General features: G+C 43.4%; 2 protein-coding genes across 3 annotated transcripts in view; both read left to right on the top strand.

The window, feature by feature from the left end:
* The first annotated feature begins 2,222 nt into the window (after nucleotides 1–2,222).
* Nucleotides 2,223–3,817, top strand: b3galt8 (beta-1,3-galactosyltransferase 8). Its single transcript, XM_063194826.1, has one exon. The coding sequence runs from the start codon at nucleotides 2,468–2,470 to the stop codon at nucleotides 3,437–3,439; it is 972 nt and encodes a 323-aa protein (XP_063050896.1). The 5' UTR covers nucleotides 2,223–2,467; the 3' UTR covers nucleotides 3,440–3,817.
* Nucleotides 3,818–4,192: 375 nt separating this feature from the next.
* Nucleotides 4,193–14,477, top strand: part of zgc:162952 (PKc_LIMK_like_unk domain-containing protein) — a 52,779-nt gene continuing 42,494 nt past the window's right edge. Inside the window, exons 1-2 of one of the 2 annotated variants that reach the window (XM_063194824.1) lie at nucleotides 4,194–4,774; nucleotides 5,312–5,413. In XM_063194824.1, coding sequence (XP_063050894.1) covers nucleotides 5,383–5,413 — 31 coding nt within the window. In that variant the 5' untranslated portion in view covers nucleotides 4,194–4,774; nucleotides 5,312–5,382. Of the gene's footprint in view, nucleotides 4,775–5,311; nucleotides 5,414–14,477 lie in introns of both variants that reach the window. The other variant, XM_063194825.1, reaches the window with a different exon arrangement.

Below are 14,477 nucleotides of genomic sequence, written 5' to 3' on the forward strand. Positions count from 1 at the left end.
AATGGGGTTTATAAAGGTGGTAAAGTGTCTTATTTTTCATGTTAAGCGTTGTCTTGCTTTAAGACAAGTTAAAAGAGGGAATATGTCGCTAAGCTAGTGAAAGTCAATCGATCCGTGTAGCAATGCTACATGGATGCATTGACTTTCACTAGCTTAGCAACATACTCCCTCTTTTAACTTGTCTTAAAACAAGACAACGGCTTACATGAAAAATTAGACTCTTTACCACCTATATAAACCCTGGCCAATGATTTTAACTGTATTAAGCCCCAAAATAGTGGCATGCCCCTTTAAGTTAACCTTCAGGTTGTGGTAAATCATCTAATAGAAGAGCCGGGAGTCTTCATTTCCGTAACTAAGTGACACCTGTTGGCTGGGTATTAGCAGGTTTACCACTTCCTGTAGGTTAACTTCGCCAGGTTTATCACTTATCACCCTATTCTTGGAATACCCTCCAGGTTTTCTCTCTGAAAAATAAAGGGACTTCAGTTTAATCCATCCAATCAGCACGTCGTCAAAAGTGGAGAGGCTCCAGAGATGCTAGTCTGTGTTAGTCTTTTTGTGTGACATTTACCAGTGAGCCATTACCCCCTCTCCTTCCCCCTCCTCCCTCATTTACAACTTCAAATAGACAAGACGAAAAACCACCTAACAGCAGATGTGTAATAGGGATCATTGTCGTCCACTGTCCCAGCAAGTTACGTATCAGGCATGCCATGCACGATGGATCTCATATTTTCAACCTTTTCTGATTGTTTTAGGCTGTGCAGGCACTGTGCAATGAACATTCTGTGTAAAATATGCATTTGGGTTACCGTTTCACACCCTACCCGACCACATTTTGAAGTTAGGATAGTATAGAGGGACAAAAGACGATTAGAATTTTTTTGTTTTTGTTTGTTGCGTTTTGTTTTTAATAGCTCGAGGCAGGACCTATTGTTCAATATATAATAATAATGACTGAATTTGAAAGATATCAACAAGGAAGTTTTTAAGAGACAAGTCAGAGAGTAATATTGTGGCAAATATCACAAAAAATGCACTTCTTGAAACGACATTTCTCTTTTTTTTCTCATTTAAGTCAATATTGTGCATTTGTGTGAAGCACTGTATGAAGATTTAGCTGATTTACAAATTGTCTATATCAGGGATGGGCAACTTTTATGATGAGGAGGGCCACATGACCACGGATCTGACTCCAATTCGCAGAGTTGGAGGTGCAGTTGGTTGCTCACTGACTGCATTGTTTGGAAGTAATAGAATACTCTGTACTCAACCCTCTATTGGCCAACAGTATGATTACAACCTACTGTTTTATCTACGGCCGCATTGAGTGAGGAGGCGGTCCGCGTGTGGCCCGCGGGCCTCCAGTTGCCCATCCCTGGTCTATATTGTCAACTCCACAGCCTCCCCATGGTTTCATTCCCTACTGCGCCAGTAGACTGACACTAAACCACTGATCCTACGGAATACCTGTATAAATTAAGTTTCTTGTTTGGTATTGGAATTTGTTTGTTTGTTTGTCTTCTTTTTTTAAATTCTGGGTGAACAACAGGTGTTTCTTTGTAACCCCAAATACAATAAAACAAATTTTGTTTAAAACATGCTCCTGGGATTTTGTATAAGGTCTAGCACTGAAGGTCTGGCAAAACATGAATGTTAATGTCCTGATTGCATGTATGAACAGATTAGACCGACATGTCACAGGATATTAAAGCTGCACTGTGCAGGATGGTGGTCAGAGTATTGCAACCATGCGGCTCATTGAAACTGGGCTGTGTATTGCCAAAGGTAACGTTTTTGAATGGCAGCATGAATTCTGTAAAGCAACCACTAAAAATATTACACAGTATAGAGTTTAGTACCACACTATCATCAATAGCCAGGAGATGGTTAACTAGCCAATGATTTCATTTCTTATGACCCTTTTAAGATAAGGCAAACTGTGCCACCCCTGACCAAAGGTTGCCACACATCCTTCCCTATATAAACATGCTCTACTTGTTGACATAGGCTATTATAAATAGCCAGCCAGCCAATCACTGTTAAAAGCCTCCACTTATGCCATAACATTTGCCTGCATAGTCTCCTGAACAATGTGCCCTTTAATTTACAGGAATCCGACTCCCCCACGGTCAAAATGTCAATAGATCTTACTATATATGGAGGCAGTTGATGTGGCGCGTGCCCCGAGAAGAATCAGAATGGACTGTGGTGGCCGCTATCAGTGTTTACAAAAAGGACACTTCCTTCCATCTTATTCAGTTTTTTTACGATTCATATTATTAAATACAACGGACAATCTTGTCTCCTCAACCCGGGATGTTTGGCTATCCCCTGCGGTTGGGAGTGGCTTGGGTGGTTGGTCTGTGCGCGAAGACCTGTCTCCTTTTCCGGGTGGTGTTTTTACAAGTACATTCATATTCTCTCTCTGCCACACCTTCCATCTTTAACTTATTAGCCTACAATGAGAGTTCACAGTTTAGCAAAATATCTACTTCTCGTCGGATTTATAACTTTTCTGGTGAATGCCTTTTTGAAGACGGGATACTTTGACTCGAAGAACAACGACAAGCAAACGCCAATTACCGCTGACCTGTTCAAAGTGATATCTCCTTCAACTTACAGGTTCATTTTGAATCAACCTGCAGCGTGTGAACAGAATCCGGACCTCGTTTTGCTGGTCCCAGTGGCGCCTGGCGATAGCGAGTCGAGGAACGCTGTTAGGGGGACATGGGGAAAACGGGATGTGGTCCCAAATAAGAAGATAATCAAACTATTTTTCATCGGAGTCTTGGAAGGCGAACAAAACGACAAGGTCAACGATGGCCTCACACGAGAAAACCTTTTGCATGGCGATATCATTCTCATGGATTTTTTGGACAGCTACCACAACCTGACGGTGAAGACCATGATGATGATGAGCTGGATTGCCAATTATTGTCGGAGTGCCTCTTATGTTATGAAGATTGACGCAGATATCTTTCTCAACATCTATTACCTGATTAACTTTTTGCCTTTTCCACCAAAAGCCAATTTCATCACCGGGTCGGTCATCAATGATGGCGCGCCTCGAAGGAATGCAAAGAGCAAATGGTATCTGTCAGAAGAGGTGTACCCGGATTCCACATTTCCCCCTTATCTTTCAGGGGCTGGATACGTGTTCACAACAGACCTCGCCGCAAAAATATCCTTGGCTCCATCAAGATATGTGCGTCCGATTCCAATGGAGGACGTTTATGTGGGATTGTGTCTCAAAAAAGTTGGTGTCAGGCCGGTGTATGGCAGAAGTATGTTTTGGTTGAGAAATCTTTTTGAAGTGCGCCACTTGCCCTATGACAGGTGCGCTTTCGCCAAACTTATCATAGTCACAGACTTCCCCCCTGCCGAGCTGCTGAGAACTTGGTCAGATTTTGAGAAAGAACATGATGCATGCTGATATGCGTAGGCCTATGTTATTAAATTATTATACAGGCCTAACCTCGCAAGACGACACTGGGAGTTAACCAAAGATGTGTTTTGTATGTTTTATGGAAGTTGACGGCAGGGAATTCCAAACACATGTAGGCCTATATTTAATAATAGGCCTATACGTTTTCTATTTAAGTGCAATTTATGTTTATTTGTATTGTGCTTTTTATACTTTTTGTTATGTGTTGTACGCAATTGTGTGCCTTTCTGATTTCTGCAATATACGATTTTCTATGGGTTAATTCACTGAGAACACGAAACTCTGCGGAAGTGTTCGCCTATGTGCCTTTGGATATTTTGGCTGTGTTTTGTACTGCTGAAGAGTATTATTAAAACGTTTACCATCAATTCATATCACATTTGCTTTTATTATAGGCCTAGAGTGAATATGACTATTGCATGTTGTCAACAGCAGGTGGCGGAATTTAGCCTATACGCTCAAGGTGCCATGCCATTGCGAGCATTTGAATTCTAGACAAAGTCCCGGAAATGTAGGCCTACATCATTGCAGTATGCACTACATATATACAATACCTTTTGTAGCCTACTATTTGGCTATTAGTTAGTTATTTCTGCTGCTGCAGCTGCTAGCTGTTAGTTTTATGAAGGTCAAGTCAGGTGATTGCTACCCTTCCTCTGTGTACCTACTTTACGCACGCATTAATCTTACAATTTATATTAGTTCCGTTAACAGATGGCTGACACACTGGCAACGCACACACACTGGTGGGTAGTAGGCCTATTTTTTTCTTTGCATCTTCAATGGACGCGCTCTGCAGATTCCATTTATTGTGTTTAACTCAAAACAGAGTGGAGACTGCGCCTTTGCGCAAGTGAGTCAAACGCCTATCCACGCACATGTAATGTTTGGTCTATTACAGTTCAACACTGAATTTGATCAAATCTGGTCACATGCATCATATTTTACTATTTTGTCAAAACTATCTACAAACTTGTCCATAGTCCACCTCTTCCTTCCTGAACACATCTCCTCTCTGTCTGGATTGGGTGGGTCTGAAACGCTCATGCCTGGGTTCCCAGGGCAACTCATCAAACATGCGTTTCATCAAGAATATTTTGTCACACCCCGCTGTTCCAAGAGCAGTGCGAGCAAGTGCGCCGTAGACCGACAGAGAGACCGAGGCAGCACTTGGAGCCGAAAAGGCGTTTGTTAAACACTGAAGCAGTGGCACTCAACGTCATCGGTTATTCTGTAAAATGCATCTTCAGTGACGTGACTTTCCACACAGAAGTTCTTCGTTTTGTTTTGCTCTTATTTACGTGGAATCTGGAACTTGGGACTGTGAGTATATCGAACTTTTATCCACTCTCACTGGCATTCTTCTGACTTTTACGAGGTGATGGAGACAGACAGCCGTGCAGCCGCTTCAACACTTCTACTTTTCTGGAAAAAACATCAGCCTTTCCATACATACATGCTCTTTGTTGCTGTTGATAAATGCTGTTTTCCCTTCAAAGTAGAAAAGATAGGTTAGTGCATAGTGCACGTGAAAAGGTTGGTTTATTATTGATAGGTTATTCTTTTACAGACTTGACGTAAGCCAGTACTGTGTAATGTCAGACTTTGACCAGATACCTCATGCAGGCTCTCTGTCTGTCACAAGCTTCCCCAGCTCTTTCAAAGCATGGCGTTTATTTACTGGCATTACTTTTATCCAGATGCAGCCCTGTGTGTGTTCATTGCAGTGTGTTGCTGTGTGCCCCATATTTTGCTGTTATGTTGTTGTTTATGTACTGTATAGTCCATTGCTTCTTCTCATTGTTGCACGCTTGTCTTTGTTTGTTTGTTTTGTTTGTTTGTTTGTGTTGTCCCTCACAGCTGCTGTGTTGAGCCATAGGCGCTTGCCAACGTTGTCTGAGCGTTTTGTTCAGGCAGCCTGCTTCTTCAGGATGCATATGAATAGCTTATTAAACCAATGGAGTAAGTAAGAGATTTTTGTTTTGTTTGTTTGCTTGTTTGTTTGTTTGTAAACTTGAGTTTTAAACTTCAAGCCACTGCCAAAGCCGTTTGGTTGTGTTCTTGTTTCAAAAACTTTGATCACAAAACTGGTTACTTTATTTTCCTGTGCTGTTACATTAAGGAGGTACAACATTGTTACAAGCTATGTAACAACATGTACGTAACATTATGTGCTTCCCTTGTGCCTTAGGATTTGAGTTCGGTATGTACAGTGTAGTAAGTACATAATATTACATGTTGATACACTGAAAAGAATCAGTGAAATGAAGTGTTGCGACTAATCTTTGACAAAACATCCACACTCGCGGTCTCCTTTAGTGCAGTGTGGAGATTGTTAACATCATGGTTTGCACCTTGTTGCTTCTGTGGCTTCCATGTCTGCTATTTCCTGTCTCTAAAACATGTAGCCAATGCTTTTCTTGATAAAAACTGTATATTGTGAGTTTCTGAGCAGCAGGTCTCTGGTGAACTCTCCACTGCTCAATGCATGCTGTGTACAGTGTCAGTGGCTACAGCACCCGCACGCACACACACACTCACGCACACACGCACACACAGCACCCGCACGCACGCACACACGCACACACACACATACACACACACACACACAGAGGGAGTCAATTATCAGTGTTAATCAACACTTACAGAGTTCAACTTAACACTCATAGTGTTGATCCTACTCTCATTAGTGTTGACTTGACAGCAAAATTGTTGGTCAGGGACAGATTATGACTCCATGGGCCCCTGGGCCAGACGGCAAGAAAGGCCCCCCTCCATGGGTGTTGCCAGTTTACAAAAGGATGCAGTTTTAGGCCAGATGTTAGAGACCCCTTTTTTGACCTTATATGTTTGGGGTTTGTCCCCTAAGCCAGTGCTTACCAACCTTTTTTGTCCTGCGTACCCCCTTAGCAACTTTTTCATATGATGAGTACCCCCTTGCCCTCATTCAGGCTCTGTTCCTCTTTCCCAATGTGACTACACTCAATATATTTGTTATTATTACATTTTTCAGCGTATCCCTTGAGATATGCTCGAGTACCCCTAGTGGTACACGTACCCCTGGTTGGGAAACACTGCCCTAAGCAGTGGTGGACAAAGTTAAAGTTAAAGTTAAAAAAAGAAACACAGTTTCTTTCCAACACAGGTAACTTATCTGAGTAAAAAGTAGACCAATGTACTTGTCTTATGATAAGCTGATTCTGCACAGGTTGGGTTGAGTTTGTGGTGGGTAGTTGTTAAGTTTTTATTGTTTTTCAGTAATAACACAGTCTATCTCAATAGGTAGGTAAAATGGAGTAAACCATGTAACAGCTATGCAATGTCATGTGCTACTGTTGTAATTACACCATAAAAGTACTTTTACTTTTACTTTGTCTTCCACTGCCCCTAAGACAATGTGAAATTACAGTTTTTTAAGTTACAATATTAATGCGGCATGATAGTGACAGTACGGGGGTATGGCCTTCAGGGCCTGTGCCGTAATCCATCCATGCAAGGTGTACAGCACATCACAGATGCTCACTTCTGTTGTGTTTTGGTGGCGACATTGAGACGTGACGACAGTGTCGGGTGGTCAGCAGGTTTCGCAGTGTGATAACCTTGGACAGAGTTGTCGACTCAGAGGGTTTTTCTCCTATTACATCCTCCGCTGTCAGGTTGGCACTGTATTATTGTGAGGTGTTGGTGACGTTTATAGTGGGCTAGACAGCATGCATCCGTATGTCAACAACAACTGAGGCCGGCCAACCAGAAACATCGCCAAGTTGTTGTATCTATTTATTATTGCCAATTCTGTGCTGGATTTATAGAAAGGCGTTGTGGTTTTTGCGTAGCCTATATTGGATACCTCCTCTGCTACATGTCATTGTAAAATGACAGTTTAAAAGGATATATGACACAGGGGTGAGGTGAAGTGGATACTGTGGGAAAGGGGTCTGCATTTGTAAGCGTAAAACGGAGGCCAGCTTAGCAGAGTGTGGCGTGGAATGTTAGTAAACCCTACGTCCCGAAGCTTCATACAGTATCGGCAGAGCTGAGCTATCAGACTGGTCATTTAGCTCAGCAGTGTTTTGTGCTGTACCTCCCATGCCCAAACATGGGGGCTAGGAGTTGGTGGGTTTGAGCCTCGGGTTTGAGCCTATAAGGGCAGATGTTTTCTTGCAGCACTCGAGAAAAATAAATTCAGATTCCCGCAGCAGGGGTGCATTTCTCAAAGGAGAAGTTGTTAACCTGTTAGCAACTTCGGTAGTTGGCAATGGGGAAAATGCATTGAAAACAACAAAGTAGCTAATGTAGTAAGCAACTTTGGTTTTGAGAAATGCACCTCAGCATTGAATCTGAAAAGGTCTCTCAAAGAAAGGAGAGCAGCTCCAAAACCAACTCCAGTTGCCTACGATTAAACTACTAAGTGTAGGTGATTTAATTGGAGTAGGTGTGTTTGGCCTGTAATCGTAAACCACTTATGAATGTGCCTTGGATGCAAAGGCTGACACGGGAGACATTTTAATGACAGACGGAGCTTAGTGATAATTGCCCATTGGACTGTGATAACACACACGCACACACGCATGCACCCACACACACACAAACTCGCACACACACGCGCGCGCACGCACACACACACACACACACGCACACACACACACACACGTATACAGACACTCAGCTCTGCATTGCTTGTTTGCATTTGCCTACACGTGTTCCTTACTGAGGGAATCCCAGGACACCAGTTTGTGTGTGTGTGTGTGTGTGTGTGTGTGTGTGTGTGTGTGTGTCAAGGTCAGTGTGGTGGAGCGCATGTGGTCATCGGTGTGTGAAAACCTAATGAATTGCCTTGTAGTGGTTTAGCCAGTGACATAAGCAGCGGATTTGCCTCTCCCTACACCCCTCCCCACACCCCTCAAATTTGTGCAGCAATGGGAACGCGCTTGCGCACACACACACATACACAGACAGACAGACACACACAGACACACACACACACACACACACACACACACACACACACATGCACGCACGCACACACAGCACTCATACCCGTTCAATCCAGCATGTGTTACATCCCCTCATTTGACATAGAAACTATCCACCCAGATGCTGATGATCCGGGTGGTCTGGTCAGAAAGGGTAGTGTTCATAGAAAGAGCAAGTGTTGCCAGATTGGGCAATTTCCCTCCCAATTAGGCTGCTTATTGTGGCCGTCTGCGGGTAAAAATAGGTTAAAGGGGCATTTGGGTGGGTTTTTCTGCAGAGTTATGGCTGTAGAAATCAATAGAATTTTGTTGAAAATGGGTGGAATTTAGTGCTTCCAGGCGGGTTTTGAGCCTTTTTTGGGCTGGAAATCACCAGTCTCATCTGGCAACCCTGGCAAGAGCAGCAGATTTGTATTTGGTCTGACAGCATGGGGTGGTGGTTTCCTGACGAGCCATTAGGATGCTGTAGGTTCATGTCGAACAAGCACACGCCTCCCTTCCTGTGTTGGGAGTGGATTGGAGTGGGGCCATTGCTGGATTAGCCACAGGGCATACTACAGGACGTATTTGCCCGGCGGACTTTTAACGATTTTGGCCTGGTCCTCTCCTCAATGTCTTCATGCTGTTACTTACAACCGACCTCTCCGAGTCATATTTTAATATTCATTTTGGCTGTTGTGGTCAATATAGTCTGTAATAGATGACTAAAATCACACAGTGTTCATTGTCTCTGTCAATGCCTGCTGGACCGGTCTTGGCTGAAAATGCCTGGCCTGATTTTGATTTTGAAGCCCATAAGGTGGTCCCCGCTGTAAAAGTTTGGACCCACTAGTTTGACGCCATTTCGGTACCGTCACATGGTAATCAAACATTTCAAACAAGCAATTTAGGGTTAGGGTTAAGGTTAGGGTTAGGGTTAGGGTTAGGGTTAAGGTTAAGGTTAGGGTTAAGGTTAGGTTTAGGTTTAGGTTTAGGGTTAAGGTTAGGGTTAGGTTTAGGGTCGTATGACATAAGGCGTAAGTACCGAAAGGGCGTCGAATTAGTGAGTCCCGAAAAAGTTTGGGAACAACTGTCATAGGTTCATGGCCAACAAGCACACCTCCCTTCCTGTGTTAAAGTGGATTGGATTAGAGTGAGGACATACCGCTCTCACCTCACGGTTGGTCACCCCTGACTGAGGGAGGAGAACAGTGTGTTCTTCCCTTTCCTGATGAAATGTTTAATGTTTCAGTTTTACTGAACGCATGCCAAGCTCTGTCATCACCGAAAATCAACTTGAGAAAATGTGAACATCCCCACTATCCTAATTCAGGGTTTGTTTACAGACAGGTTATTGAGAAGTTACAGTATTTCTCAATAACTCAAGAAAACTGTGATATCCCACTATCACAATTTAGTGTTTGTTGAAAGACTAAACCAATGCAGGACTTTGTGCTCGGCAGAAAGCTCTAGGTGAACTTCTCGCTTCACGTGCCATTTGTTTGTTTACCTTGTCCTCATAAATGACAAGCTGAGGTGCCCCCATTGGCCCTTCCCTCCGTCCCCATGGTAACTCAATCTTCACATGGTAAATCAGCTGTTCACCAGGGAGAACTGGTGGTAATTCTTTTAACCCTGCAAGACACACACAGACCATGTTGTAAATCAGCTGCTACCAGAATGGCAATGACCAAGTTGTAATGGATTACCAAAGTCCCTGTATATACTGTCATAGTGGTGTACTATGGTAGGAATGGTTTTTCAGTGACGGAACGGCATGGTGGAACGGCATGCATTAAGGCACCAATCAACTGAGCATTTCCAACCGTCCTGGGTAGAGGCGTGTTCAAGGCAGTGACTTGGTTTAAGCAGAGAGGTTCTATTGGGACTAAGAAATGTTTGTTTGTTTGTTTAAACTTCGGCACAGCCCTCAACCAGTAGCAAGCTGAGGGAGGCGGGTTAACCAGGCCATTTGGAAACACTAGTCCTGGTCAGACCAGAATCGTGGTACGTGATCTGAAGTCTATGAAAATCAGGCAAGTAGTGTAGTACTAGTCAAGTCTTTTTAAATTTTAAATTGGAAAGTAAACTGGTCCACTTAAAAAAGACTAGGCCAGGGATGATTGGAGCACTCAGATACTTTTCAGTTATTTTATTGTGGTGCAAAAATAATGACTGACCTTTCGATGAAGTGCACGTCGACACAGAAAAGTATCTGAGTGCACCAGTCATCCCTGGCCTAGTCTTTCTGAAGTGGACCAGTTTGCTTTCCATTGTCTACCGTCCTGGACTGGAAGCACCAAGAAGGTTAGAGCGCAAGAGACTTCCCTTTTACAAATTATTTTGGTAACACTTTATTTTAGGGACACATCTATAAGCACTAATACATACAATGTTAATGCTTGCATAAGTAACTTCTAAGGCATGTACTAAGCAAACGCTAAGGCCTACTAGGTCCTTACTAAGGTTAAATTGGTAATAAATCCCTTATTGTGCATGAACAAGACATTTGCGAATACATGCCTAACAAATGTTTGATTTTGCTTTGTACATGCCTTACAAGTTACTTATACAGGCACATTGTATGTATTAGTGCTAATAGATGTATCCCTAAAATAAAGTGTTACCAGAGACGTTCTTAATGCAGAACAGAGAATGTGTTACCATTCTTTTTAACGATTACAGCTTTCCAGTGGCGGAACAGTGTGCATTGTGATGCGATAGCAAATTTTGCAAAGAAAAAGGAAAAGAAAACGGTGGTGGCAAGTGAATTGATAGGGGAAATTCCATAAAGGTTCTGGACTACCGTATAACCAACCTGAAATGAAGCACATTTGTTGTGGGTAATTGTTGTGGTAGTAGTAGAAAGAAGATTGTCTGTTCGTTGCTGTTCAAAAGTGTACTTTTTTCATCCTTTTCTTCTTGATCTGATTACTTTGATCCCCATTGGACTGCACTGGTATCTGTCAGCCAGTTTTCCAGAAGCCCCTCAGAAATTAGTCTGCACACTGGTGGTGTGTGTGTGTGTATGGTGTGTGTGTGTGTGTGTGTGTGTGTGTGTGTGTGTGTGTGTGTGTGTGTGTGTGTGTGTGTGTGTGTGTGTGTGTGTGTGTGTGTGTGTGTGTGTGTGTGTGTGTGTGTGTGTGTGTGTGTGCACTGTTCAGAAAAACTCATTATGCTAGCGGAAAACATTAGACGCGCAATTGAACTCTGATGAGTAAAGCGTTGGCTTCTTGTGCCAGCAGCACTTTCTCAGACGAGAAGCTCTTGCCAGACACCACGGCTGTCAGATTTACTGTCAGGAGCTGTTGACAGCTTTGGCCGGGCCCAGGACAAAGACATCTGAAAGGGCCCCAAACCTAATATATACAATGTAATATAACGAGGATCCAATTCTGCCCCCCCCCCCTCTCTCCCAGGTTCCAGGACAAGTGACCCCTTTGTGCACCCCCCTGTCCCCACTTCCCTGTTTACTGTCAAGACTGAGCAGGGAAGCCGACGACAAGCGAGGGGGCAGAGGGGTCAGTTGTCCCAGGCCCAGGGACAGAGTGGGGGCCTGAAATTGTGTCTCACTACGTACATTACTCACTACTTCATCCATATTAATCTTTTCTGGGGTGAGTTTCTCAAAAGGGAAGTTGTTAGCCTGTTAGCTACTTCGGTAGTTGCCAATGGGAAAATGCATTGAAAGCAACGAAGTAGCTAATGTAGTAAGCAGCTTTGGTTTCGAGAAATTCACCCCTGTTTTGTCTGTGTCCTGCCAGTAAATGTAAATGTAATGTGTGCTGCCGTCTTGGCCAGGGCTCACAGGGCTCAAAGAGAATTTTATTCTCAATGTGATTTTATTTCCCTGGTTAAATAAAGGTAAAATAACAAATACATGAAAATAAAAATATTGTATGGAGTGGCTGAGGGGGCCCTTTCAGATGGCTTTGTCCTGGGCCCAGCCAACTCTGTCAGCGGCCCAGTGAGTGACTGAAACTGTCGGGGGGAGTAATAATAATAATAATAATAATTGTATTTGTATAGCACTGTGTCATACAAGGCATGTAACTCAAAGTGCTTAACAAATGGGAAAAAACATTGTTAGAGATAGATTTAAAAGGAGAGGTATAGAGGAGAGGCAGAAAAAGCAGGAAGGCAGAGGAAGAAGAGATAGACAGAGAATGTAGAGTCATAAGGTCAACGTAGGTTAGGACCAGGATTCTTAGATGTGTAAGGTCCATAGTGGCTGGGCCTATCATAAGTCATAGATAGTCACACAGAGATTGGGCGCTCAGGTGCGGCCCCTGGTGGCATCAGGGGTGAGGAAAAACTCCCTTTAGAGTAGATGGAAAAGGTCACATGCTTGCTGAAAGGAGTGGGGACTGACTGGAGAGAGCGGTGTGGATTTTGACATTCACATTTCTTTATTGTTTTTTTGCCTGAAATGCGCTGGAGCGCTTTATCTTGCATTCAGCATTGTATGAAGTGTTGTATAAATTATAAATGGTCTCTTCTACATGCATGGCTGAGTCCATTAACACCAGTCAGACATGGGAAAGAAACCACATGATGAAGTGGTCTCTCTCGCTCTCTCTCTCTATTCATCTCCCTTCATCTCTCTCTCTCTCTCTCTCTCTCTCTCTCTCTCTCTGATTGTTAGATCATCTCTACAGAATGAACAGTCCTAGCTACCCTATAATATCCCAATCTCTCTCTCTCTCTCTCTCTCTCTCTCTCTCTCTCTCTCTCTTTGTCTGTGTGTGATCATTAGATCATCTCTACTGAATGAATAGGACTACCTACATTGTAATAGCCCGCTTTCCACCGCATCCTTAATCCAGATGCCGTTGTGAGACACAAATGGATAATATTACCCGTTCCTTTCTCCTGGAGATCGAAGATTTCCTGCTGAATTATTCACCGCATTCAAACCACTTCCCATTTCTGATGTTCCCACCATACAACCCTTGTGGGATTAATGGCAAAACCATGTCTACGGCATGATGATGACTATTTTTTATCAAGATTTCACAGAGCGTCTTTACTAAGGACAGCTTTCGGCCGGGTCTGCAGCCAAAATCATCTGAAAGGACGCCAAACCCAACACAAACAATTGTGAGGACCCAATTCTGGGGCCCCTCTTTGCCCGGGCCTTGGACAAGTGACCCTTTTGTTTCCCGCTGGTTGGCTCCCCTGATGATGGCTATTTTTAAGTCAAAGAGCGTCTTTTTAGGAGCTGCATGAATACGTTATTAAAATGCCTGAGGTTATTATATCATCATTGACTGTGTGTGTGTGCGAGTTACAGGGGTTACAAGTCAATGCAAATGGCCGTTCTAGGAACTGGGCTGTGACGTGATATACACACCAGACATGTTTGTTTCCGAGTTAGTGTCACTTAAACTCAATTTCTGTGGCGGTGATTGGGATGGAGGAGCACAGACAGGTAGGCTTCGTCCATGATGTGGCCAATGAATGTGCCCTCTGCACTGGGGCCTGGGGCCCTGATTGACTTAAAAACTGCAGCAACAGCACAAACACAAACATGCTTTTCCCCACGTAAAGGACAGTTCGTTGTTGCACAGACATAGGAGATACTGCAGGTTGCCTATGCTACATTCATGTGCACATGAAGTAGGAGCCACTTATATTGTCCCGTTCCATTTAAGGCTCTTAACTTTTTTCTGGACTGTTTTGTTCAGTCTCCTGTCTGTTGCCTTGTGTCACTGTCACTGTACTGTGTGGTGTTGTTGTAAAACTTGTGAGCTTCTACTTTTTTTGTTCTTTTACCTGCAAACGGGTATCATGTCAATAAAGTTACCTTACCTTACCTTACCCTAACTTACCTTACCAAAATGGCTAGTAGATGTTAATCTTACTCACCAAACACATTCTCACTAATGGCTAAGTGGCTAGTAGGTTGGTCTTTCCTACTAGACAAACAAACATTTCACAAGCATTTGGCCGGTTGGCTGGTATTAATTTAGGGCCCTGCCAGCCTATAGCCTACAACAGCTGTTACTCAATAAGCAATAGCTGTCACAGCTAGCAGTGCGAGGAAGTTGTACTAGTACACGTAAACGTATACT

This window comes from Engraulis encrasicolus, chromosome 3 (genome assembly GCF_034702125.1).
Source record: "Engraulis encrasicolus isolate BLACKSEA-1 chromosome 3, IST_EnEncr_1.0, whole genome shotgun sequence".
Classification (NCBI taxonomy): Eukaryota; Metazoa; Chordata; class Actinopteri; order Clupeiformes; family Engraulidae; genus Engraulis; species Engraulis encrasicolus.